Genomic DNA, 25,238 nt, shown 5'->3' with positions numbered 1-25,238 from the left:
CCGTCTTCAGGTGGAACCGTCACAGCCACGACAGCTGTATCAAGTAAATGAGAGATTGCAGGCGATACCACTCCGTTTATATAATGGTTGGAGAGGGGGGAAGGGCCAAGTACAGCACAATTTTTATTCATATGGTAAGGTGAGGCTTAAGAGGGTGAGCCTTTGTTATGGTTTGTGACAACTTTTTTACCTACGTGACTTTACCGAAAAAACTTAAGAATATGAATCCTTGCAGTCACGAAAGCTTCAAATCTAGAATTATTGGTGGTTCATTCGTGGCAAGCACTTTTTGCGCAATGAGTGCGAACGTATAGCGTCTCCGTCCGGCCAGCGGAAGCCAGCGCAGGTCGCCCCTGAAGCCGGTCGCCAGCCTCCACGCGGGCAGAGAGACGTTGCCCGTCAACTCTCCCACGGTGAAAATTAAAGTCCCAAAAGCCACTTGGGTTTGAGCGCCAGCTCTCAAAGTGCCCTCATTCAAGCCTGAGGCCCAGTAGGGGAGGAGGTTGTAGAGTGAAGGAGGATGCAAGGCCGCGGGTGGATTTTGATGCGCGGACAGGGAACTTGATGTCCACGCAGAGCCGGCCCTAGACCTTTGGGGGCCCTAAGCAAAATTTGGTTGGAGGCCCCTTTGATGTATGATTTTTTTTCACCCACGAGCTAACAGTGACTCTAGGGGGCCCTCTGCTGGCCACGGGGCCCTTTGCAATTGCAAGGGTCGCTTAGTGGCTGGGCCGGCTCTGTGTCCACGTGCTCGTGGATGGAACGCCGGTGAAGTGAATCCAGAGTCAAGCAAAAGTTAACGAGAACCAAAACATAATTGCTTCAGTTTGATCGAGCTGACGAGAGGAGGTGACTGACCTTCGCAGGGTATTCTCCGTGGAAGTTGCCCCCGGAGATGGTCTCGCCTCGCTCGTAAAACACCATCTCGCGCTGCTGTCAAGGATCGTGAGGCTGCCGTGTTTGTGTTGCCGATTTGTGTGTGTGTGTGATGTTGCTGTATAGGTGTGTTGGTGATTATTTGTGTGTGTTTCAAGGCCGTAGCCATGGAGTCATCATTGTGGAGGGCCAAATCTTCCAGGGGGTCTGGAGGTCCCCCCCCCCAGAAAAAAAAAAAATCTAAATTTGAAAACGAATTTCCTGCCTAAAATATAAAAAAAATTCACTAACACATAGGATGGACTTTTTATTTATTTTTTACAATAATGTCTAATAGTGTATTGTATTACATTGCTTTTCTTGTTTCATTGTATGTAATGGCAGAGATTATGGATTAATAAAGTACAACCATAACTACAATCATATAAACATTATTTTATTTTATAGCAATATATTGGGGGGGGGGGGCATTTTGAGCATATTTGATATTGGGGGGAATGTGTCCCCCTCAATATATAGTATAATTACGGCCTTTATGTGTTTGCTAGTGTAGATGTGTGTGTTGTGCTGTTGACACAATAGTGGGTACAGCTGGTGCATCTGCCAGTCATCTCGGTCAGCCAATCTATGGCACCTGCTGGGTCTGTCCCATTTACCTCCTGCCAGCGAGCCCTTCGACACTTCACGTGGCCTCAAAGTGCACCTGGCCTGGCACAGTCACCGTGGTGATGTCACCGCCACTTAGTGGCGAATGGCGCTTCTTGTTGTTGGTTGTGCTGTGTTCGTGTGTGTCGTGCCGGCCTCCATAGGTGGTGCTCGCTATTAACAGCACTTGCCCCAAAAGTCTGATGAGGCTATACTGGGGGATCTTTATCTTTATAGGTGTGGTGGTGGTGCTTTTGAGTTGGTGTTCCTATTGTGTATGTCTTTGTGTGTATTGTGCCGTGTTTGTGTATCCGTGTGGGGTGCGAGCTGCAGGTGTGTGGATACGGGGTTGTCGGTCGCGCTGTTCATCTCCGTCTGGATGACTTTCTGCACAAAGCTGATGGTGTCATTCACGATGCCGTGCACCTGGACAACAACACGGGACACAGGGCAGCTCACGGGGCAGAAGGGCAGCAGTTTTACCCAACTGTGATATATCAAACTCTGTCAGCTTAAAGGACTGGGCAATCCTGCAAGGGCGGGCAGTGTCATTCACTGCATCTTGCACACGGTCACTGAACCCCTGGCTGCACAAAGACAAAGATCCCCCATATAGCCTTAACAGACTGTCGAGGCAAGTGCTGTTAGCAGGCACCTATAAAGGCCGACTCGGCACACGAGGGGGTGGGTGGCCAACACCACGCCCGGCCGCCTTTGTCTCCCCAGTGGCGATGTTTACACATCGCACCAGGTACTCATTTGAGGCTAAGTCGACCTAGAGGAGGCCCAGGACTGGTTCAAATAATCGCCACTGGTGTTGGCCGTGAGCGGGAATCGAACCCGGGTCGCCGGGTTTGTAGCGCAGCGTGCTAACCGCTACACTACCGCTCACACACAAGTCCCTCACTCGCGCAGACACACACACATACGTCTCTCACTCGCACACATCTTGCACAGACACACACAAGTCCCTCAGTCGCGCAGACACACACACACACGTCTCTCACTCGCACATACACACACACACGTCCCTCACTCGCACATACACACACACGCCTCTCACGCTCTCGCTCAGCGAGCACACGTGATCGAGTGTGCGGACACGGTCGCGGCGGTACCTGCGGGCAGCAGCGCAGCGTGTACGCGTCCTGGACCCGGTCACAGAACCTGTGGCTCTCTGTGGGACGGCACAATCCACGCGTTACTCAGATCACCCGCAGGGGTTTGGGCCGCGTGACTCAAACTTCCGCTGATTGAGTGCGGCGGTGAGAAAGTGTGTGCGGTGCAGGGATTGGAGGCGTGTGGGGTATTGAGTCGGTGCGGTGGTGGTGGAGCAGGCTGTGGGTTGGTGTGGTGGGGCGCGTGGAGACCGGCGATCTGGGACGGGTGGTGGTCCGAGTCGAGCAGGGAGCGGAAGCGGAAAGCCACCTCCTTCTGCCCCGGGTGAGGACGCAGCTCGTGGATGTCTGCCGGAGAGGGCACGCATTACGCTCGCCGGCCACAGTCACCCCGACGTCCGTGCGCTACGCGAGATTGGCGCGAGGCTGAGTGGACGACCGATCGCTTTTGCCACTCTTCGCAGAAACATTGGCTGCCTCTCCATCATCTGGCTGCGGTGGTGAGCTGTTAACCCTCTCGCCTGGTATACAGGAGGTCGTGGGTTCGATCCCGACCCCGATGCCTGCTGCTATATATTTAGAGTTTGCGTGTTTCTACAGCCGTGGTCGCGTGGAATTTTTCTCCGGGTCCTTTAGAAATTTACAAATTTGAGCCGAGAATATTTGGCTGATATAAATGTCCACATGATAGACCACTAAGTTGAGCTATCATCTGTGACGTCCATGCCGCTTATGAAAAAGAGCTGTATATAGCTCAGTGGGCCTTACCTAGCCAAATAAAAAAACAGTTTCAGTTTCAAATTACCACCGGCAACGGAGATGGCGCCCCGTGTTCACCTGGGAGGTGGCCGTGGCAAACCACGGCCCGTCCTCCCACGGAGCTCACCGCTGTCGAACGCGTTGGTGGTGCCCTTAAGCACCTCCAGGGTGAGCGCCGCGATCACGTCCGCCTGCCTGGCGATGGAGGCCGCCCGCTCCACGGCCTCCGCCCCCAGCGCCGTGATCATCTGGGTCCCGTTGATGAGGGCCAGGCCCTAAAGAGGGATGGGGGGGGGGGCAAGTCAGAGGATGGTGGAACTTCGCTCAGTGACCCGAGGAAAGCAAATCTCGTGCAAGAACAAGTATAACCCGTAAAAACAAAGTTTTTCACTATAAATCCTTTATATGCGTGGCGGCTAGAGTCCTCTCGTCCTCTGGCTTGAGATGGCTGCCACCTATGGGTCAGATGATTGCCTGCCACCATTAAGCAATTGTTAATTAAATAGAATTTATTTTTTCCTAAAAAGTGTAAAGTTTTGGAAAAAAATTTTCACGAAAATAAATTGTCACGCACAAAGAGCCCTAAAGAGGGATAGGGGGGGGGGCGGGGCAGCAGGATGGGGGGGGGGGCATAGTGGGACAAGCCGACATTGCGAGTATGTTCACGTAAGCTGATCGTTCTGCAGATAATCTCCTATCCCAAACAATGCAGGTGAATGAGTCAGCTAAGTCTTAATAAATCAAAGACACACATTGTGAATTTGCGGTTTAATGATTAAGTTAATGAATTGTTGAGATTACCAGACGTTTTAAAGCTTTCGTGACTGCAGGGATTCATCTTCTTGGTTCTTTCGGTAAAGTCACGTCGAATGGAAATAATAAAATAATAAAAATAAAACATTTTAATAGAATAATATAATAAAGTATATTAATATATTATGTTTTATTTGTATTATTTTATTATTTCCATTCTACGTGACTTTACCGAAAGAACCAAGAAGATTACCAGACGTGATTAGTCGCCTCCACTGCCTGCCCTCCCCCTACTCAAATTGTGTTCTGCCAAGCAGAGCCTCTCTCTGCTCTCTGCACGGCCGGTGCCCTCTGCAACTCTCCCCCAACACGACGAGGCTTTTACAGAGTTCAGGCGCACTGGATTGTCCGTCTCGGGTCTCATCAGCGCAACAAATGCCGCAGCACTGCAGAGTTGTCATTGGCAGGAGATTACCACTGAAAGGAGGTCAAACCCGGAGTCTAATTTCGACAGCTCTGCAGTGTGATGAAGACTGACCAATGGGCTGGAAGTACCATCATTTGTGGCCAGGTTGCTTCTGAAAAAGAAGCGAATAGCCCATCGTGGCTTCACCTGGTGAAGTAACAAGTTTAGTTTTAGTTTGAATGTTTTGACATTTGGTTACCTTCCCGCTCCTATCGCGTCTTTGCATTGTTTCTTGTAAATTACTGACTCCGTGCCCCTACTGGACATCTGCGAGGAAAAGAAAATGCTTGCAGCTCATCCGATTGCCCCTGCAGCACGAATGAAGGTTCTGATTGTGCACGCTGCATATTGGTGTGTGCAGAGACGCACGGGTGTCTCGTTTCTCTGTCCCACTGCCCACGGGGCGGCTGGCCCAGCGGCGGCAGCGTCGTCACCCTCTTGTTGCAACAGATCCCACGGTTCGGCTTAAGCGGCCGCCCCGGTTAACTGCTGCTGCAGCATGAGCCGTGACAATATTGCCACGCGCCGTCTGCTCTTCTTCACCCTGGACGTTAGAGATCCCGTGGCGTCGTTCGCAAGAGGCGGCCGACGCCACGGTCCAAATTTGCCAAATTACCCCGGAATTTATTCAGTGGGAATACACGCAGCCACCGGAGCAGCAGTAGCAGCAGTAGCAGCAGCAGTAGCAGCTGCAGTAGCAGCAGTAGCAGCAGCAATAGTAGCAGCAGCAGTAGTAGCAGCAACAGCAGTAGCAGCAGTCGGAGCAGAAGCAGCAGTAGCAGCAGTAGTAGCAGCAGCAGTTGGAGCAGCAGTAGTAGCAGCAGCAGTTGGAGCAGCAGTAGCAGTAGCAGCAGTAGCAGCAGCAGTAGCAGCTGCAGTAGCAGCAGTAGCAGCAGCAGTAGTAGCAGCAGCAGTAGTAGCAGCAACAGCAGTAGCAGCAGTCGGAGCAGCAGTAGCAGAAGCAGCAGTCGGAGCAGCAGCAGTAGTAGTGTAGAGGTGTAATTGCGCATGTCTACGAATGTTGAGGTGTGATTATGCATGGCCACGGATGGCCAACAAACACAAGGGGCGGGGTTACGGCCGTACACAAGGGTGGCGCTCGCACCGACGTCCGCATGTGTATCCCCCACGGGCCCCCCCTTGGGGGCAAGTCCTATAAAAGGTGATGAGCCGAAAGGCTCGGGAGTCGGGACTCAACTATAACCAGAGAAGACGGAAGACCAGCTAGTGTAGGCCCCAGAGCTCCCCTGGCTCGCTGTCCTTATAAGGGCCGACCAGGGCAAGCCGGTGGCGTGGCCCCGAGAGCCCAGACGAAGCTGGTCTGGTGACTCAGGGAGCCGGGATCCCAGCTTAACCAAGCTGGGACAGATAGCCTCCCCTAGTCCCGTAGTGGAGGAATTGGTATAGGTTAGAGGGGTTAGCTGTCGAGAAATCCCTGTAGCCCAGTGACCTGTAAATAACTGTGTTGGTGTAATAAATAAGTGTGCCTCCGATCCTGTCGTCAAGCCTCCATATACTTACTACATCTGGTGTCAGAAGTAAAACGTCCAAACGATGGACACACGAGGGACGACACGTACCAAGGAGTCGGAGATGGAAGACGCCGCGGCCGATTCAACACCAGAGATGGCCGGGGTCGGATCGGAGCAGCCGGGGCCAAGTACGCCCGTGCCGCTACGACAAGAGGGGGGGGATGCGTCGGCTGAAGGACTCCGGCTGGCCCACTCCCGCCTGGCGGAACTGCTCTACGCCGCCGCCGCTGCGTTGGAGGAGATCACGCGGCTGGGGGCTGGAGGGGCAGCGCGGGTCGACGACAGCAGCCGGCGCGCGGCAACGTTTCCCGCCACCCCGACGCGGCTGGCGGTTAAATTTCCCGCCATCTCTACAGTGCGAGCGGACGGCGGGGCCGGCCCGCGTCACGTGACTGCTGAGCGCCAAGCACAAGCCGTGACATCATCAACACCGGCCGGCGCGTCAACATCGGAGCGACCGGCGATGCCATGTGCACAGCCCGCCCACACTGTATCATCGGCGGGGAGCGACGGAGAGCGATCTACAGCCACGGACGTCGCCTTGCAGCAGCGTCTGCCACCTCTGAAAGAATTCGTAGGCGCAGACGGAGACTGGGGCGGCTTCAAGAGACGGTTCATCGCTCATCAGGAGATGGCGAACTGGACGGACGCCGAGGCTCTACGCGCGCTGCCAGCGATGCTGGACAACGACGCCCTGGCTACCCTCACCTCGGCGCCGAGGGAAAAGCGCGCCACCCTACACCTGGCGTTGCAGCTGCTGTCAGCCGTCTATGGGCCGCCTTCGGACTGCAGGCAGCTTTTCCACGATCGGCGTCGGGGCACCAACGAATCACCTCTGGCCTTCCGGACTGCTCTCCTGGCTCTAGCGAAGGCTGCTTTCCCAAGGATGGACGAGGAAGGAGTGGATGCCATGGTGGCTGAGAAGCTGCTGCTACTCGCTGATGAGCTGGACGTCAACGTCCTGGCTCAAGACGACTCAGAGATGTCGTCCCTGCTGGTCGCGCGCCACATCCACGGGGGCTTGCGGTCCCTTCGTCGAAAGGCGGCAAAGGGGGCGGCCAGCCATGCCATGGCGGCTACCGCCCTCCCATCGGAGGAGGTCTGCGGGGTGGAGCGGCGAGGGGAATGGAGAGCGGCAGTACCACAGGCTCGGAATGGACCGAGCCGCCAGGAGCAGCCCAGGACATCGGGGGCGCTCACACGCTGCTACAACTGTGGCCTGCAAGGCCACGTTGCGTCAGGATGCCGGGCTCCCCGTCAGCGCGGGGCGACACCTCGTCAGGACGCCACGCCGTCTCCTCCCAAGCTCCAGCAGAGAAATACGGCGAGTCGCGGCACCTCACACGTTTGGCCCACGCACACATCCGACACACACTCACGCGCCCACCTAAACAGGGCTCCAAATTCCCCATCCGTCGCGCGCGATCGTTCGGTAATGCGGCGGGCGCTCCAACCGGGTCAGTGGTCGGAGCTCGCCCATCGTGTCGTTGCTGCGTCGGCGGGATCATCGGTCGTGGTCGGTCACATTGATGGGGTAGAGGTGCGGATTTTAATTGACACAGGGGCATCGGCGACCATTATATCTGATTTAATTTATAACATCCTTCCCGTTCAAAGTCGTCCCTTGCTCCCTGTTGACGTGCCGTGCTATGCCGCTAACGGGGGCTCTCTGGGCATTATTGGCCAAATCCGCGCCACTATCTGCATTGGGGACATTAAATTATCCGGGCCTGTTTTGGTTTCCTCCTCACTCGCGGTTCCGTGCCTGTTGGGGACGGATTTTCTGGCCAAAATGCCCATCCGCATCCTTATTGACCAAGGGTGCATTGAGCTCCCATCGGGCCGACGCGTTACATTTCTGTCTTCCCCCACCACGGAGCGTCGGGCGTTTGCCACCGTGCAGGCGCTCGTCACAAAAACTGTGCGCGTGCCTCCGGGGGCTCAGATGCTCGTCCCTCTTAGATTGCGTCGGCCGTTTAATGAAGGGGTTGCGGATCGGGGGGTCTTGTTGGGACCATCTCGGGCCGGGGTAAATGGACCAGATTTGCTCGCGGCTCAGACCATGGTGAGAGGGGATGGGGACCCCTTCATTGCAGTCCTTAATGTGGGATCGCGAACGGCCGTGGTTCCTCAAGGGACCGTGCTTGCACACGCAACGCCGGTACCCTATGAGGAACCACTCGTGGGTCAGGTATCCACCGATCCTCCGTCGCGACCGCATTCGGACTGTGATGACGGTTGGCTGGATGCGCTTTGCGCGGGTTCAGTGGACCTGTCCGACTCGCAGCGCGCGCAGCTGCGAGTTCTTCTGAGCGAATTTGCTGACGTTTTTAGTCAACACAAATTTGATATTGGTTGTACTAAATTGCTGCGACACCATATTGACACGGGTGACAGCGCGCCAATCCGCCAAAATCCCTTTCGGTTGAGTCCCGCCGAAAAGGATCATGTCAAATCGGCTGTTGATGACATGCTAGCCGCCGATATCATTTCCCCTTCCAATAGCCCGTGGGGCGCGCCGATCGTTTTGGTGAAAAAACACGACGGCTCACTGCGGTTTTGTGTCGACTTTCGGCGTCTGAACAAAATCTCTGTGGCAGATGCGTACCCGCTTCCTCGAATGGATGAGTCGCTCGATGCCTTGGCGGGGGCGCGATTCTTTTCCACCCTCGATTTGCTATCTGGATTCTGGCAGCTTCCTCTGGATGACGAATCAAAACCTAAGACTGCTTTTCGGACACCGCAGGGTCTCTTCCAATTTAACCGCTTGCCGATGGGTTTACATTCTGCGCCGGCAACTTTTCAGCGGTTAATGGAATTGGTCTTGGCAGGGTTGCAATGGGATTCGTGTTTGATTTACTTAGACGATGTCATCGTCTTTAGCAAATCCTTCGAGGAACACCTCCAGAGGTTGCGTGCTGTTTTTCTCAAAATGCGGGCTGCCAATTTGAAATTTAAACCACAGAAGTGCCATTTACTCCGCGAATCGGTGCGATATTTGGGTCACATTGTTGGGCGCTCGGGGATATCCACTGATCCCGCCAAAACGGAATGCGTCAGCTCCTGGCCGACTCCCACCTCTGTGGGAGAGGTCAGGAGTTTCATTGGGTTCGCGTCGTATTATCGGCGATTTGTGGCTGACTTCGCTACGATTGCGAAACCTTTGCATGCCTTGACGTCCAAGGGAGTCAGGTTTCATTGGGGGCCGGAGGAGGAGGCTTCTTTTCGCGCCCTCCGGAATGCTTTGGTGGGGGCGCCGCCGTTGAATTACCCGGATTTTTCACAACCCTTCTTGCTCGATACAGATGCAAGTAACACGGGCATCGGGGGCGTGCTGTCCCAGCTCATTGGGGGCGTAGAGCATGTGGTGGCTTACGGTAGTCGGGTACTGTCTCCAGCCGAACAGCAGTACTGCGTTACCCGTCGGGAATTATTGGCGATTGTTTATTTCATTCAGCAGTACCGCCCGTATCTGTACGGTCGGCGGTTCACCGTCCGTACAGATCATGCGGCCCTACAATACGCCCTGCGGGTTCAACAACCATCGGGCCAGTTGTCTCGATGGTTGGAGATTCTCCAAGACTATGACTTTGTCACCACATATCGTAAGGGTCTCCGCCACACGAACGCTGACGCCCTGTCGCGATTGCCACCCACTTCGGAGTGCGCGTGCCTCTTGGGTTCGGGGCGTTGTAGGTCTCCGAACGTCACCACCGATTCGGTCCTCGTGGCCGCTGCTGATGCACCTTCGGTTTCGGGTCCTATCGAGCAAGAAGGGAGGGATTCGTTGCTGGGGTTGTCAGTCGCGGAATGGGGTCGCCTCCAAATGGAGGACACCTCCCTCCTCGCTCTGCGCCGTCGCGCCGGGGGGATTGGCCAGGGGGTGGAAAACGTTGACTCGTGGGGGTTGTTCCAGGGACTTTTAATGCACTGGAATGGTAAAACCCGGCGCCAGCGGCTCGTGGTGCCTGCTGCTTTAAGGGGTAAGGTGGTATGGGCTGTTCATGAGCGGCTTCTGCACTTGGGGGTTCATAAGACCTTTGCCACGCTCCAGCTAGATTTCTTCTGGCCGGGCATGGAAAAGGACGTGGGGGACCTCTTGGGGTCGTGCACGCAATGCGCGCAGAGGAAGCCACCTGCTAGGGGGTCCAACCCTCCGCTGCAGTCCATAAAAGTTTCCAGGGTTAACGAGCTCGTCGCTCTGGACATACTTGGCCCATTTCCCGCTACACCCAGGGGCAATAGGTATTTACTAACGGGGGTTGAATACTTCACGAGATGGCCTATGGCCTGGCCCCTGGCGAACCAATCGGCAGCAGCCATCGCGGAGGCCTTTGTCCAGGGCTATGTCCTCGATAAGGATGCTCCGGAACGGCTGCTTACTGACCAGGGTAGGAATTTTTCTGGTAAACTCCTACGTGAGGTGTGCGACCTCTTGGGTACGGAGAAGGTTCGGACCTCTCCGTATCACCCACAAACTGACGGGATGGTGGAACGGCTGCATCGGACCATCACGTCCATGCTGTCCCAGCAGGTGTCGGTATCCCAGACGGATTGGGACCTCCGCATAGCCGGTGTGTTGCAGGCCTACAGAATGGCTCCCCATGCGGCCACCGGATTTTCCCCTTTCTTTTTAATGTATGGGCGCGAAGTTAACCCTCCTGTGGCGACCCAGCTGAAGCTCTCGGCGCTCCAGGCGAAGTCTAAGTTGTCCGAACACGTTAAATTTAACATCGCTCAATTGTCTGAGGCGCGGGAAGCGGCCGTGCAAAATTCTGAACTCCGCCAGAAGGCGAACGAGAGGCTTCGGTTGGGGCGGGTGCAGGTGGTCAAATGGGTACCAGGGGACAGGGCGTGGTTGCACTGTCCTCAGGTGCCGCTGGCAACCTCGTCGAAATTGGTACGGCCGTGGCGGGGGCCAGTGGAGGTCGTGCAGGTTTTGCGGCCGCAATGTGTTCGCGTCAAATGGGGGAGGCGCCGGTGGTATGTGCACCCCTCAAGGTTAAAACCATTCGTCACGCCGCCCCGGGGTTCACACACACACACGCATGGCCAAACGTGTGAGGGTGTCGCCGACTCCCCGTCGTCGCTGCACTCGCCTTACCTGACGCCAACTGTTCCGCCCCCAGGTGAAACAGGAGTGACGGGCCCACGCCCACCAACCCCTCCCGGAGGGGTCGGGGGTCACTCGGCAGCGGAGCCTGACCCTCTTGCACCCGGACCGTCAACAACCGTCACTGAGCATGCCGGGACGGGCCCTTGTGACGGACCCGCCGCGAGAACGCGCGCCAAAACGCGCAGACTTTTGTGAGGTCGGCCGTTGGGGGGCCTTGCGGACAAGAGGGGAGGGGTGTTGTGAGGTCGGCCGTTGGGGGGCCTTGCGGACGATGGGAAAGGTGACGTCCGGAGTGTATATATATGTTGGTTTTGGGGTGTTATCCGGGGGGGGTGCGTCGGGTTATTTTTTTTTCTCTCTCTCTCTCTTCCTCTCGTTGTTCTTGTTCTTGTTAAAAATTACGCGAGGCACACACGGGGTTTTTGTGAGGGATGCACCTTTATTCTGATTTTTTTTTTTTTGCAGCCGGGGACGGCTGCGAGCTGTACAGGGGGGGGTGATGTAGAGGTGTAATTGCGCATGTCTACGAATGTTGAGGTGTGATTATGCATGGCCACGGATGGCCAACAAACACAAGGGGCGGGGTTACGGCCGTACACAAGGGTGGCGCTCGCACCGACGTCCGCATGTGTATCCCCCACGGGCCCCCCCTTGGGGGCAAGTCCTATAAAAGGTGATGAGCCGAAAGGCTCGGGAGTCGGGACTCAACTATAACCAGAGAAGACGGAAGACCAGCTAGTGTAGGCCCCAGAGCTCCCCTGGCTCGCTGTCCTTATAAGGGCCGACCAGGGCAAGCCGGTGGCGTGGCCCCGAGAGCCCAGACGAAGCTGGTCTGGTGACTCAGGGAGCCGGGATCCCAGCTTAACCAAGCTGGGACAGATAGCCTCCCCTAGTCCCGTAGTGGAGGAATTGGTATAGGTTAGAGGGGTTAGCTGTCGAGAAATCCCTGTAGCCCAGTGACCTGTAAATAACTGTGTTGGTGTAATAAATAAGTGTGCCTCCGATCCTGTCGTCAAGCCTCCATATACTTACTACAGTAGCAACAGCAGTAGCAGAAGCAGCAGTCGGAGCAGTAGCAGCAGTAGTAGCAGTAGCAGCAGTAGTAGCAGCAGCAGCAGCAGTAGCGGAAGCAGCAGTCGGAGCAGCAACAGTAGTAGCAGAAACAGCAGTAGTCGCAGCAGCAGCAGTAGTAGCAGTAGTAGCATCAGTCCGAGCAGCAACAGTCGCATCAGTCAGAGCAGTAGCAGCAGTAGCAGCAGCAGCAACAATCGTCAGAGCTCGGCTCGAGTCGTGAGCCCTCGGCGAGGGCTTTGTCTCGGCAAGCGAGGAGGCAGCTGCAGCAGTGGCTGTAGCGGCAAGGCAGCTGCAGCAGTATTTGTAGCGGCAAGGCAGCTGCAGCAGTGACACCGCGTGCCCTACCTCCTTGGGGCGGAACGATATCGGAGAAAGTCCATGAGCCTGCAGCACCTGGAAGAGACAGAGTCACAGTGAGCTCCTGTTGTTGCGACGGCTGCTATGAGCGTTGAGGCGTGCGTGCTCATCGCCTGTGTAGAGCCCCTGTAGAGCCAGCGGTGGGGATTCCACATTCCTATGGCGGGGTTGAGTTAGTCCATAGGAAAACCACTTAACGTCTCAATAAAAGCAACTTCCGCACCACGTCAGAGTGCACCTGGCATGGCACAAACTCCCCGTGGTCACATCCCCGCAACTTAGTGGCGAACGGCCGCTGTGTGTGTGTGAATGTGTGTATGCGTGTGTTGGTGTGTGCACGTGTACTGACGGTCTTGGGCCTCCTCTAGGTCGACTCAGCCTCAAATGAATATCTGGTGTGTAAACATCGCCATTGGGGAGACAAAGGCGGTCCAGCGTGGTGCTGGCCACCCACCCCCTCGTATGCCGTGCCGGCCTTCATAGGTGCTCGCTACTAACAACGCTTGCTCCTACAGTCTGTTAAGGTCATACGTGGGATCTTTGTCTTCGTGCGTGCGTGCGCGTGTGTGTGTGCGTGTGTGTGCGTGTGTGTGTATGCGTGCGTGTGTGCGCGTGTGTGTGTGCGCGTGTGTGTGTGCGCGTGTGTGTGTGCGTGTGTGTGCATGTGAGCGTGTGTGTGCGTGTGTGTGTGAGCGTGTGTGTGTGTGCGTGTGTGTGCGTGTGCATGTGTGTGTTCTCGCGTGGCGTACGTATTTCGCATCGGCCCAACCGCTCCTGGGCGACCACATCTTCCCCTCGCCCATGAGGCCGAGCGCGAGGTGTGCCAGGGGGGCCAGGTCCCCGCTCGCCCCCACCGTGCCCTTCTCCGGCACGTAGGGCAGACACGACGCTGCACGCGCACACGCACGCACGCACTCGTGACTCTCGAGACCGTGATTTATAGAGATTGTGATGCTGGAGATCATGATCCTAGAGATCGTGATGCTGGAGATGTTGATGCTGGAGGCCGTGATTCTAGATCACGATTATAGAGATGGTGATTCTAGAGATCGTGATTTTAGAGATCGTGATGCTGGAGATCGTGATTCTAGATCACGATTCTAGAGATGGTGATTATAGAGATCGTGATGCTGGAGATCGTGATTCTAGATCGCGATTATAGAGATGGTGATTCTAGAGATTGTGATGCTGGAGATGTTGATGCTGGAGGCCGTGATTCTAGATCACGATTATAGAGATGGTGATTCTAGAGATCGTGATTTTAGAGATCGTGATGCTGGAGATCGTGATTCTAGATCACGATTCTAGAGATGATGATTATAGAGATCGTGATGCTGGAGATCGTGATTCTAGATCGCGATTATAGAGATGGTGATTCTAGAGATTGTGATGCTGGAGATGTTGATACTGGAGATCGTGATTCTAGATCACGATTCTAGAGATGGTGATTCTAGAGATCGTGATTTTAGAGATCGTGATGCTGGAGATCGTGATTCTAGATCACGATTCTAGAGATGGTGATTATAGAGATCGTGATGCTGGAGATCGTGATTCTAGATCGCGATTATAGAGATGGTGATTCTAGAGATTGTGATGCTGGAGATGTTGATACTGGAGATCGTGATCCTAGAGATGGTGATGCTGTAGATGTCGACGCTAAAGGCCTCGATCCTGGAGACAGCTCGGGGCACGGCCTCACCGTTGAATGCGCTGATCATGCGGCTGATGGATTCTGGGGAGATGCCGCTGTAGCCCTTGGCCAGAACGTTGATCCGCAGTGCGAGCAGCATGCGGGTCCGCTCCGGCAGGAGGGGCTTCCCCACTCCTGCACCACCGCGACAGACACGCGGCGTCACGCGCGGGCATCACAGCTGCACGGCACAGGCGATGCCACCGCGGGAGAATTACCACCTTTGCACGGACCAAACCCGGATGGGTGACATCGCTAGTTGGTGGGTGAGTGAGTGAGTGAGTGGGCAAACGGGTCAGTGGGTGGGTGACTGAGCGGGCGGGCGGGTGGCTGAGCGTGCGTGTGAGTGAGTGGTAGGGTTGCACTGGGCCAGTCAGAACAGGGCAATTCGCTGTGACGATGAATCAGTTGCTGCCACCCGGGCGGAGAGACGCCGGTGCCCGCAGCACAGGTGGCAACCCCTGGCCCCGACGCGCCGCCAGCCCCCCCCCTCACCTGCTGCGTGCGAGCGGATGAGGTTCTCCTGCAGCTCCCTGCGACGACAGAGACGCGACATCATCACCCGTGGTGGTGTGGTGCTGTGTGGTGGTGTTGGTGTGGTGCTGTCTGGTGCTGTGTGGTGGTGGTGTGGTGCTATGTGGTGGTGGTGGTGTGGTGCTGTGTGGTGGTGGTGTGGTGCTGTCTGGTGCTGTGTGGTGGTGTGGTGCTATGTGGTGGTGGTGGTGTGGTGCTGTGTGGTGGTGTTGGTGTGGTGCTGTCTGGTGCTGTGTGGTGGTGGTGTGGTGCTATGTGGTGGTGGTGTGGTGCTGTGTGGTGGTGGTGTGGTGCTGTGTGGTGGTGGAGTGGTGGTAGTGGTGGTAGTGGTGTGATGCTGTGTGGTGGTGGTGTGGTGCTGTGTGGTGGCAGTGGTGCTGTGTGGTGGTGGTGCTGTGTGGTGATGTTGTGGTGGTGGTGGTGTGGTGGTGGTGTGGTTCTGTGTGGTGGTAGTGGTGTGGTGCTGTGTGGTAGTAGTGGTGTGGTGCTGTGTGGTGTTGGTGTGGTGCTGTGTGGTAGTAGTGGTGTGGTGCTGTGTGGTGGTGGTGTAGTGCTGTGTGGTGGTGGTGGTGTGGTGCTGTGTGGTGGTAGTGGTGTGGTGCTGTGTGGTGGTGGTGTAGTGCTGTGTGGTAGTAGTGGTGTGGTGCTGTGTGGTGGTGGTGTGGTGCTGTGTGGTGGTGGTGGTGTGGTGCTGTGTGGTGGTAGTGGTGTGGTGCTGTGTGGTGGTGGTGGTGGTGTAGTGCTGTGTGGTAGTAGTGGTGTGGTGCTGTGTGGTGGTAGTGGTGTGATGCTGTGTGGTAGTAGTGGTGTGATGCTGCGTGATGCTTGCTCACTTGAGCTTGTTGCTTGGGATGACCGTGCGGGCGAACTTGCCAAATCCCGTCGTGATTCCGTAAACCACTGTGGTGCACACACGGGTGCAGGTGTGACACAGTGACACCACGTGTTCAGTGCAGGTGTGACACAGTGACACCACATGCTCAGTGCAGGTGTGACACTGTGACACCACGTGTTTAGTGCAGGAGTGACACGGTGACACTACACACGTGTTCAGTGTAACCTTGACAAACTGCAGCAAGACCGTGTTCAGCGTGACCTTTGGTGTGACCCTGGGCTGACCTTTGTTCTCCTGGATGATCGTCTCCAGCAGCTCGCGCGATTTCCTGATCCTGACCTGGGCCTCCTCCGTGAGCTGAGGAGACACAGGGGCAGCATGAGTGGCCCCACGGCGGAGGGAAGCCTCACGGTGGAGCCTGGCCCCACGGTGGAGCTGTTTGAGGCAAGCCCCACAATGGAGCAGGGCTCCACGATGGAGGTGGAGCGATGCCCCACGGTGCAGTGGGGCAAGGTGAACCTCACGGTGTCTGCCCGTGTCCTCGTGACCTGCTGACTCATTGGCCTGCAACCCAATGACCTGGTGACCTGGTGACCTGCCCTGTGGGCCTCACCTTGATCTTGAAGTGGCTTTTGCCGAGACGCAGCAGCTCCCGAGTGCTCAAACTGTTGCCATCCAAGCTCAGAAACTGCACAGCGAGGTCACGTGGAAACACACGCAGATATACACACCAATGCACAGATGCCCCGTGTAGCCTTCACAGACTGTTGGGGCAAGTGGTGTTTAGCGAGGCCAGAATGGCACACGAGAGGGTGGGTGGGCCAGCACCACGCCCGGCCGCCTTTGTCTCCCAAATGGTGATGTTTACACACTGACACCAGATACTAATTTGAGGCTGAGTCGATCCAGGGGAGGACGATGAGTTCACATAATCGTCACTGGTGTTGGTGGCCATGAGCGGGAATCGAACTCGGGTCGCACGGCGCGCGAACTGCTACACGACCGCTCCCCATAGACACACATAAAACTAAAATTAAAGATTCCCCGTATAGCCTTTAACAGACTGTTGGGGCAAGTGCTGTTAGCGAGCACCTATGAAGGCGCGAACGACACACGAGGGAGTGGGTAAGCCAGCACCATGCCCGGCCGCCTTTGTCTCCCTAGTGGCGATGTTTACACATAGCACTCGGTACTAATTTGATGCTGAGTTGACCTAGGGGAGGCCCATGACCTTTTCAGATAATTATATTATCACTGGTGTTGGCCGTGAGCAGGAATCGAACTCGGGTCCCCGGGTTCGTAGCGCTAACAGTTTTACACAACCGCTCCCAGCTACACATACACGCTCATAGACACACACCATACCAACACACAAAGACAACGCACACGCACACACACACTTGGCCCCATCCTCAACAGTGTGGGTTGAGTGTCAGAAGGTGAGTGCGTGTGACGTCACCTCTTCTGGCTCCTTGTAAGTGATGTTCCTGCAACAAGACATTGCGTTGGCAAGTTACATTCACCCATCCCAAGTTCCATTCCACTATCCCAGTTGCATTCACCCATCCCAGTTGCAGTCACCCATCCCAGTTCCATTTACCCATCCCAAGTTGCATTCAACTATCCCAGTTGCATTCACCCATCCCAGTTGCAGTCACCCATCCCAGTTCCATTCACCCATCCCAGTTCCATTCAACTATCCCAAGTTGCATTCACCCATCCCAAGTGTCATTTTTCAGCGGCAAGTTCCATGAACATCCGAGTAAGATCCACAGCGGCCCAGCGGCGGAGTTTGATTGACGCAACCCATCACCCTCCCTGCCTCCGGGGTCGATAAACGTATCACCACTTTATGAGCAAGTCAACAGTGGGTGTCCCATAATATCAGACTCGCCCTCGCCATAGGAACGTGGACTTAGCACCACTGGCTGTGCTGCAGGGCTGTAAGCAGTAGGCGGGCAGCACTGCCTCGTTGCTTATATGAGCAGCAGGAAGTCACCTTGGCTCCAGGGCACTGATTGGCACACATACCAGAAAGATTGATGACTCAAAACGACTCCAAGGTATCTAAGCTGCACCAAAGCACGGTGGCGAGATGGTGACTCTCTCGCCTCGTATACAGGAGGTCGTGGGCTCGATCCCAACCCTGACAATGCCTGCTGCTGTATATTTGGGGTTTGCGTGTCTCTCCCTCATCATTATCGCGGTGGCTTGGAGATGTTAACTACCTCGCCTGGTATACAGGAGGTCGTGGGTTCGGCCCCAACCCTGACAATGCCTGCTGCTGTATATTTGGAGTTTGCGTGTCTTTCCCTTATCATTATCGCGGTGGCTAGGAGATGTTAGCTACCTCGCCTGGTATACAGGAGGTCGTGGGTTCGATCCCAACCCTGACAATGCCTGCTGCTGTATATTTGGAGTTTGCGTGTCTCTCCCTTATCATTATCGCGGTGGCTAGGAGATGTTAGCTACCTCGCCTGGTATATAGGAGGTCGTGGGTTCGATCCCAACCCTGACAATGCCTGCTGTTGTATATTTGGAGTTTGCGTGTCTCTCCCTTATCATTATCGCGGTGGCTAGGAGATGTTAGCTACCTCGCCTGGTATACAGGAGGTCGTGGGTTCGATCCCAACCCTGGCAATGCCTGCTGCTGTATATTTGGAGTTTGTGTGTCTCTCTCCCAGTGGTCACGTGGATTTTTCTCCGAGTCCTCCCGGTTTTCTGCTCCTCCACATTGAGAAACAAAGTGCGTTGACGTTAATTTGGCCGCGATACATGTCCACGCAATGATAGGCCACTTCGTTGAGCCATCATCTGTGATGGCCAGGTCGACTTCTGCAAACGAGAGCTCTACATAGCTCAGTGGGCCTGACCTGGTAAAATAATAATTTAACAAAAATAGTTGAGTTTTTGGTGCAGCAGTGACTCATGCTGTCTACTGCCCTCTTGCGGCCCAAACCGAAACTCAAACACCGCTCCAGGTAAACTCTCTCTAGATCCCCTCCCCACCCCACACCGCGACCTCCACACTCCCCCCACGCCACCCCCATGGACCACTGATGAATCCAAAACATTTCTGCGAAAAATATTTGTTTTAAATCAGTGAGCAAGTTTACATATGAATGTTTAATCGTTTTTTTTGCTTCTATTCCGACACGTCCCGTCGGGCAACCACGACTCTGTCCTTCTGCGGAGTGCGTCATTTGGGTTGGTTGGTGTAGCCACAAGAAAAACAATACAGGGTGTTTTTTTGGGTTAGATCGCGTAAATATATGAATGTGTCGTTAAACCCGCCACCACCCGACACAGCCAACTCGTAAGGGTTGTGTCACGTAAACAGAACGTGGCCAATTCGTCACTAGTACAGCACTAGTGTGTAGTGTAGTGCATAGTGTAGTGTATAGTGTAGTGTATAGTGGAGTGTATAGTGTAGTGTATAGTGGAGTGTATAGTGTAGTGTATAGTGGAGTGTATAGTAATGTAGTGCATAGTGTAGTGTATAGTGTAGTGTATAGTGGAGTGTATAGTGTAGGGTATAGTGTAGTGTATAGTAGTGTAGTGTATAGTGTAGTGTATAGTGGAATGTATAGTAGTGTAGTGTATAGTAGTGGAGTGTATCACAGTGGAGTGTATAGTAGTGTAGTGTATAGTAGTGTAGTGTATAGTAGTGTAGTGTATAGTAGTGTAGTGTATAGTAGTGTAGTGTATAGTAGTGTAGAGCAGGGGTCCTCAAACTACGGCCCGCGGGCCACATGCGGCCCGCCGAGGACATTTATCCGGCCCGCCGGGTGTTTTTGCCGCCGCTGCCTGTCTGTTACTTTTTTTCTACATGAGAAGGACGGTCATTGGTGGAAGAGGGAGAGGGGGCGGAGTTTCCCCCAATCAGACTGCATTGATGGGCAGTGCAGTCTGTATGTCTCTGTGTGGGCAAAGTTATTGCTGGTATATTGTTTTTGTAGCGCTGTATATATTGGTATTTTACTAATAGCAATTTTGACTCCCTAGGAAACAATGATGTCAAGAAAGAGAAAAATTGACTCGGAGTGTAGGATATTCAAAGAACAGTGGACTTATGATTATTTTTTCATGCAGTACAAGGAAAGAGCTGTGTGTCTGATATGCCAGAATATAGTGTCTGTGTTCAAAGAATACAATTTACGTCAACACTATAAAACTCAACATAAAGATACATTTGCTTGTTTGGTCGGAGAAGTGAGAAAAGATAAAATATTAAAACTGAAAAATACATTAACAACTCAGCGAAATAGTTTTGTGAAGCAGAAGCAGCTAAATATTTCATCACTGCGAGCAAGTTTTCAAGTTGCCAAGCTAATAGCATGCACTGGCAGACCATTCGTGGAGGGAGAATTTGTTAAAGAATGCCTTCTTTCTGTTGCCAAAGAGATGTGTCCAGAGAAGACCGATTTATTTAGCACAGTGAGTCTTTCAGGACCTACAATTACACGGAGGATTGAAGAAATGGGAGACAATTTGCATCAGCATTTGCAAAACTCCACAAAAAAACTTTCCTATTTTTCCTTGGCACTCGACGAAAGCAATGATGTTCGTGATTCTGCACAACTTCAAATTTTTATTCGTGTGACGAATGACTATTTCGAAGTCACAGAAGAGCTTGCTGCACTGCAAAGCATCAAAGGAACAACTACAAGAGAGGATATCTTTCGATTTAAAGCTTTCGTGACTGCAGGGATTCATCTTCTTGGTTCTTTCGGTAAAGTCACATAGAAGGGAAGTAATAAAATAATTCTCACGACGTTTCGGCCACAACGCAAGCAGCCGTCCTCAGGTGAAAACCAGGTATGTTGGGGAGACAGCGTCTGAATGAAACAGCACACGAGCTTGGAGCATATATAAGCTGGGTTGGAAGCGGGGGAAAGAGCGCCTTGACAAAATAATTTCAATATCAAGAGGAATTTAGCATATTTATGGGAAATGCAGGAATGTGATTAGTACTACATATGCCCGTGCTGCATATGTAGTACTAATAACATTCCTGCATGTCCCATAAATATGCTAAATTCCTCTTGATATGCAAATTATTTGTCAAGGCGCTCTTTCCCCCGTTTCCAACCCAGCTTATATATGCTCCAAGCTCGTGTGCTGTTTCATTCAGATGCTGTCTCCCCGACAGACCTGGCTTTCACCTGAGGACGGCTGCTTGCGTTGTGGCCGAAACGTCGTGAGAATTATTTTATTATGTTTTATTTTTATTATTTTATTACTTCCCTTCTACGTGACTTTACCGAAAGAACCAAGAAGAGAGGATATCTATGAAAAGGTTTGCCAAACTGTGAATGGTTTGGAGCTGAACTGGGCTAAACTAGCCAGTGTGACAACTGATGGTGCTCCTAGTATGGTGGGTCTAAGAAAGGAGTAATTGCTCGCATTAACCAAGAGATGGACAAACATAACCATTCTCATCCAATAGCCATACACTGCCTCATCCACCAACAAGCGCTGTGTAGTAAATCACTGAAGTGGGACTCGGTTATGAAATTTGTGGTATCTTGTGTTAACTTCATTAGAGCTCATGCACTAAACCACAGACAATTTCAGGCATTTCTGTCTGAGCTAAATGTTGACTATGAAGATGTTCTGTATCACACAGAAGTCCGTTGGCTGAGTCGAGGGAGAGTTTTGAAACGTTTCTATGACTTACTTCCACAGATTACAGCTTTTCTGCTTTAAAAAAACAAAGAAGTACCAGAGCTCAATGATGCAGAATGGAAATGGCACCTTGCCTTTCTGACAGATGTAACAGAGCTACTCAACAGTTTCAATGTGCAACTTCAAGGAAAGGGGAAGCTCATCTGTGATATGCAATCACATGTCAAAGCATTTGAAGTAATATTAGGCCTCCTCATCAAACAAGTGAAGGAGGAAAACTTCTGCCATCTTCCCACAACTCAAAATCTGTTAGCGGAAAAACCATTGGTTGCATTCCCAAACAAAACGTGTGGATTCACTGGAAAAATTGCAAAAGGAGTTCCAATTTGGATTTAAAGAGCTTCATCTCCATGAACAGGACATACAGCTTTTCCGTAACCCATTTTCTATTGACATTGAAAATGTGGATACAATTTACCAAATGGAACTGGCTGAACTGCAGAATTGTGACTCTCTGAAAGACGCATTCAAGTCAAGCAGCCTTCATAATTTCTATGCATCTCTCCCCTCTGAGACATATCCTCATCTCAGGAACCATGCACTTAAAATGGCAACCATCTTTGGCAGCACTTATGTCTGTGAACAGACTTTTTCCAGAATGAAACATTTGAAATCTCCAACCAGATCTAGACTAATGGATGCACACTTGCATCACTTGTTACGACTAGCAGTGACAAATATGGAACCGGACATTGACCATCTCATTAGCCAAAAGCAGGCCCATAGTTCCCATTGAAATACTGGCAAGTTTGTTGATTTAACTTTACTTGTTCTTCATTTTAAATATTGTATTTATTCCCGTTTTGTTTCTTCACTTCAAAATAAGATATATGCAGTGTGCATAGGAATTTGTTCATAGTTTTTTTAACTATAGTCCGGCCCTCCAACGGTCTGAGGGACAGTGAACTGGCCCCCTGTTTAAAAAGTTTGAGGACCCCTGGTGTAGAGTATAGTAGTATAGTGTAGTGTATAATCGTGCAGTGTAGTGTATAGTATAGTGTAGTGTATAGTGTAGTGTATAGTGTAGTATACTAGTACAGCACACCGGTGTGTTGGAGAGCCAAGCCACAACATTTACAATCTGAGTACGACGTTTCGCCAGTAATTACAACTAGCTTCATCAGGCGACAGCCAGAGTTGCTGTTCCTCCTCCCCCGCTGAAGGAGCGCAGACTACAGCGGCTTTCACAATCGCGTTTTGTTTGGGTGTCGCCTGATGAAGCTCCTCGTTCGAGACCCAAACAACATCGCACCTCCTCCTGGCTTTGGCATTTCCTCCTCGAAGACACCGGCGGAGCCTCAGATCCGTCGCCAGGCCGTTGCGCGCACCGCCCTCATGGGTGTGAAATTAAAGACGCCGTGGCGATGCAACCCAAATTGTGGGCCCCATCGTGAAGGCCACTGTCGTCAGTTCAACACGTCCAATTTTTCGCGACCAAAATGATCAATTCGAGTACGAAACGTCGTACTCGAATAGTAAGTGTTGTGGGTTTACTCTCCAACACACAGCAGGGGTGCTCGACTGGTAACGAATTGGCACGTTCTGTTTACGTGACACAACTTACTAGTTGGCTGTGTCGGGGGGCGGTGGAGGTTGGATGGATGGGGGTCACTCACCAGGGCTGGGGGGTGAGGGGGGGGTCACTCACCAGGGCTGGGGGGTGAGGGGTGAGGGGTCACTCACCAGGGCTGGGGGGTGAGGGTGGGGTGACACTCACCAGGGCTGGGGGGGTGAGGGGTGAGGGGTCACTCACCAGGGCTGGGGGGTGAGGGGTGAGGGGTCACTCACCAGGGCTGGGGGTGAGGGGTGAGGGGTGAGGGGTCACTCACCAGGGCTGGGGGGTGAGGGGTGAGGGGTCACTCACCAGGGCTGGGGGGTGAGGGGTGAGGGGTCACTCACCAGGGCTGGGGGGTGAGGAGGGAGGGGGTCACTCACCAGGGCTGGGGGGTGAGGGGGGGGGTGACACTCACCAGGGCTGGGGGGTGAGGGGGGGGTGACACTCACCAGGGCTGGGGGGTGAGGGGTGAGGGGTCACTCACCAGGGCTGGGGGGTGAGGGGGTCACTCACCAGGGCTGGGGGGTGACGGGGTGAGGGGTCACTCACCAGGGCTGGAGTCTCTCGGGCTGCGAGGGGTAGAAGTCCTCTGACATGGCGTCTCCCTCCAGGGCTGGGGGACACGGGGGGGGGGGCGGCACGGGGGGGGGGGACACGGGGGGGGGGGGGGACACGGGGGGGGGGGACACGGGGGGGGTCAACACCATCAGTGGATGGAACCCGCATCGCTCACCTCACCAGCACTCACCTCCCCTCATCCAGTCTCCAGACCCCTCACCTCATACACACGGCATCGACAGCACTCACCCCTCCGTCATCCAGGTCCCTCAACCTCATGCCGACACCTCATCATCCTCACATCCTCGCATCCCTCACCAGACCCTCACCTCATCATCCTCGCACCCCTCACCCAGACCTCCTCACTCCCTCAACTCATCCAAATCTACACCTCGTCCACTCATCTCCCTCTTTCAAACCCTCACCTCATCCTCACTCTCACCTCGCCCAACCAGGCCCTCTCCTCGTCAACACGTAACATCCCCCATCCAAACGTCACCCGTACTCTCGCCCCATACAGATCTCCACTTCATCAGCTCCCATTCCCTAATCCTTCCTTCCACGCTCACATCTCCCCTCCCTTCCATCTCAGCCCTGCTCGCCTCGATCCCCATCTGCCCCCCTCCTCCTCCTCGTCCATCCTCACCCAGCTCCACGAAGTCGTTGTCCTGCAGCACGTCCTCCAGCAGGTCGTCTTGGTCCAGGAGTCCGAGGCCCTGGCACCTCCTCACGGTGAAGCGAACCTCTGCCAGGGCCCCCAGGCCGCCGTGGTCCGGCTTGTTCTTCACGTGCCGCTTGAGCGCCTCCAGCCCCAGCGAGTAGACCGAGTCCGAGGCGCGGCCCGGGACGGCCAACCACTCACCACGCACCCTCGCCGTGAAACGCATGCTGCTGGTGACCCTGTCCACTCTAGAACTCTCCACACTATAACTTTCTACACTAGATGTCTCTACACGAGACCTCTGCACACTAGATCTCTCTACACTAAACCTCTACACTAGACGTCTCTACACTAGATGTCTCTACACTAGAACTCTCTACACTAGATGTCTCCACACTAGAACTGTCTACACTAGAACTCTCTACAATAGAACTCTCCACACTAGAATTCTCTAGTGTAACACTCCACACTACACCTCTCTTGACCCGTGTAGGCCCCTCTATATCTGCCCTGTTCACTCAGGAATCTGTCTGCACGTGCCCTGGACCTGCTGACTCAATCCCTCCAACCACCTCGACCACCACCACGACCATCAGCAGCAGCAGTCGTGACTGAGCGAGACGGGGACGTGGACGCATCGAGGATGAGCGCGTGGATTGAGAGGGGGGGACGACGACACACCCCCTACCCCCCCCCCCACGGGACGAGCACGTGGACCCCGTGGGGGGACGACACACCCCCTACCCCCCCCCCCCCCCCCACGGGACGAGCACGCGGACCCCGTGGGGGGGACACACACACACACCCCCTACCCCCCACGGGACGAGCACGTGGACCCCGCGGCTGCCCCTCCTGAGACTCGGGGACCGGAGGGGGCTTGGCCCGGCTGGCACGTGGCCAGGAGGCGCGGCGCCGGGAGCAGATAACCCCCCCCCCTCCCGGTGTTTGCAGGTCGCCGGTGTTTACCAGCGGGGCGCCTCGGCGATTAGAGATTAATCAGCGGCAACGTCCGCCGCTCCCC

General features: G+C 54.1%; 1 protein-coding gene across 1 annotated transcript in view; it reads right to left on the bottom strand.

Moving 5' to 3' along the window:
* LOC133355569 (histidine ammonia-lyase-like) overlaps window positions 1-24,924 on the bottom strand; it is a 33,813-nt gene extending 8,889 nt beyond the window's left edge. The window contains exons 1-15 of the mRNA XM_061572910.1: window positions 24,203-24,924; window positions 23,548-23,611; window positions 17,215-17,242; window positions 16,369-16,443; window positions 16,040-16,112; window positions 15,754-15,820; window positions 14,882-14,919; window positions 14,396-14,521; window positions 13,446-13,585; window positions 12,685-12,732; window positions 3,526-3,673; window positions 2,892-2,987; window positions 2,640-2,698; window positions 1,867-1,947; window positions 859-924 (exon numbers count right to left, since the gene is read on the bottom strand). Of these exons, the coding sequence (XP_061428894.1) occupies window positions 859-924; window positions 1,867-1,947; window positions 2,640-2,698; window positions 2,892-2,987; window positions 3,526-3,673; window positions 12,685-12,732; window positions 13,446-13,585; window positions 14,396-14,521; window positions 14,882-14,919; window positions 15,754-15,820; window positions 16,040-16,112; window positions 16,369-16,443; window positions 17,215-17,242; window positions 23,548-23,611; window positions 24,203-24,443 (1,350 nt within the window). The 5' untranslated portion in view covers window positions 24,444-24,924. The remainder of the gene's footprint in view (window positions 1-858; window positions 925-1,866; window positions 1,948-2,639; window positions 2,699-2,891; window positions 2,988-3,525; window positions 3,674-12,684; window positions 12,733-13,445; window positions 13,586-14,395; window positions 14,522-14,881; window positions 14,920-15,753; window positions 15,821-16,039; window positions 16,113-16,368; window positions 16,444-17,214; window positions 17,243-23,547; window positions 23,612-24,202) is intronic.
* Window positions 24,925-25,238: the final 314 nt, after the last annotated feature.

Source organism: Lethenteron reissneri, chromosome 51, assembly GCF_015708825.2.
Source record: "Lethenteron reissneri isolate LAM-NWPU_2019-01 chromosome 51, ASM1570882v1, whole genome shotgun sequence".
Taxonomy (NCBI): Eukaryota; Metazoa; Chordata; class Hyperoartia; order Petromyzontiformes; family Petromyzontidae; genus Lethenteron; species Lethenteron reissneri.
The sequence above is the reverse complement of the archived record's forward strand: the minus strand, read 5'-3'. Positions and strand labels throughout refer to the sequence as shown.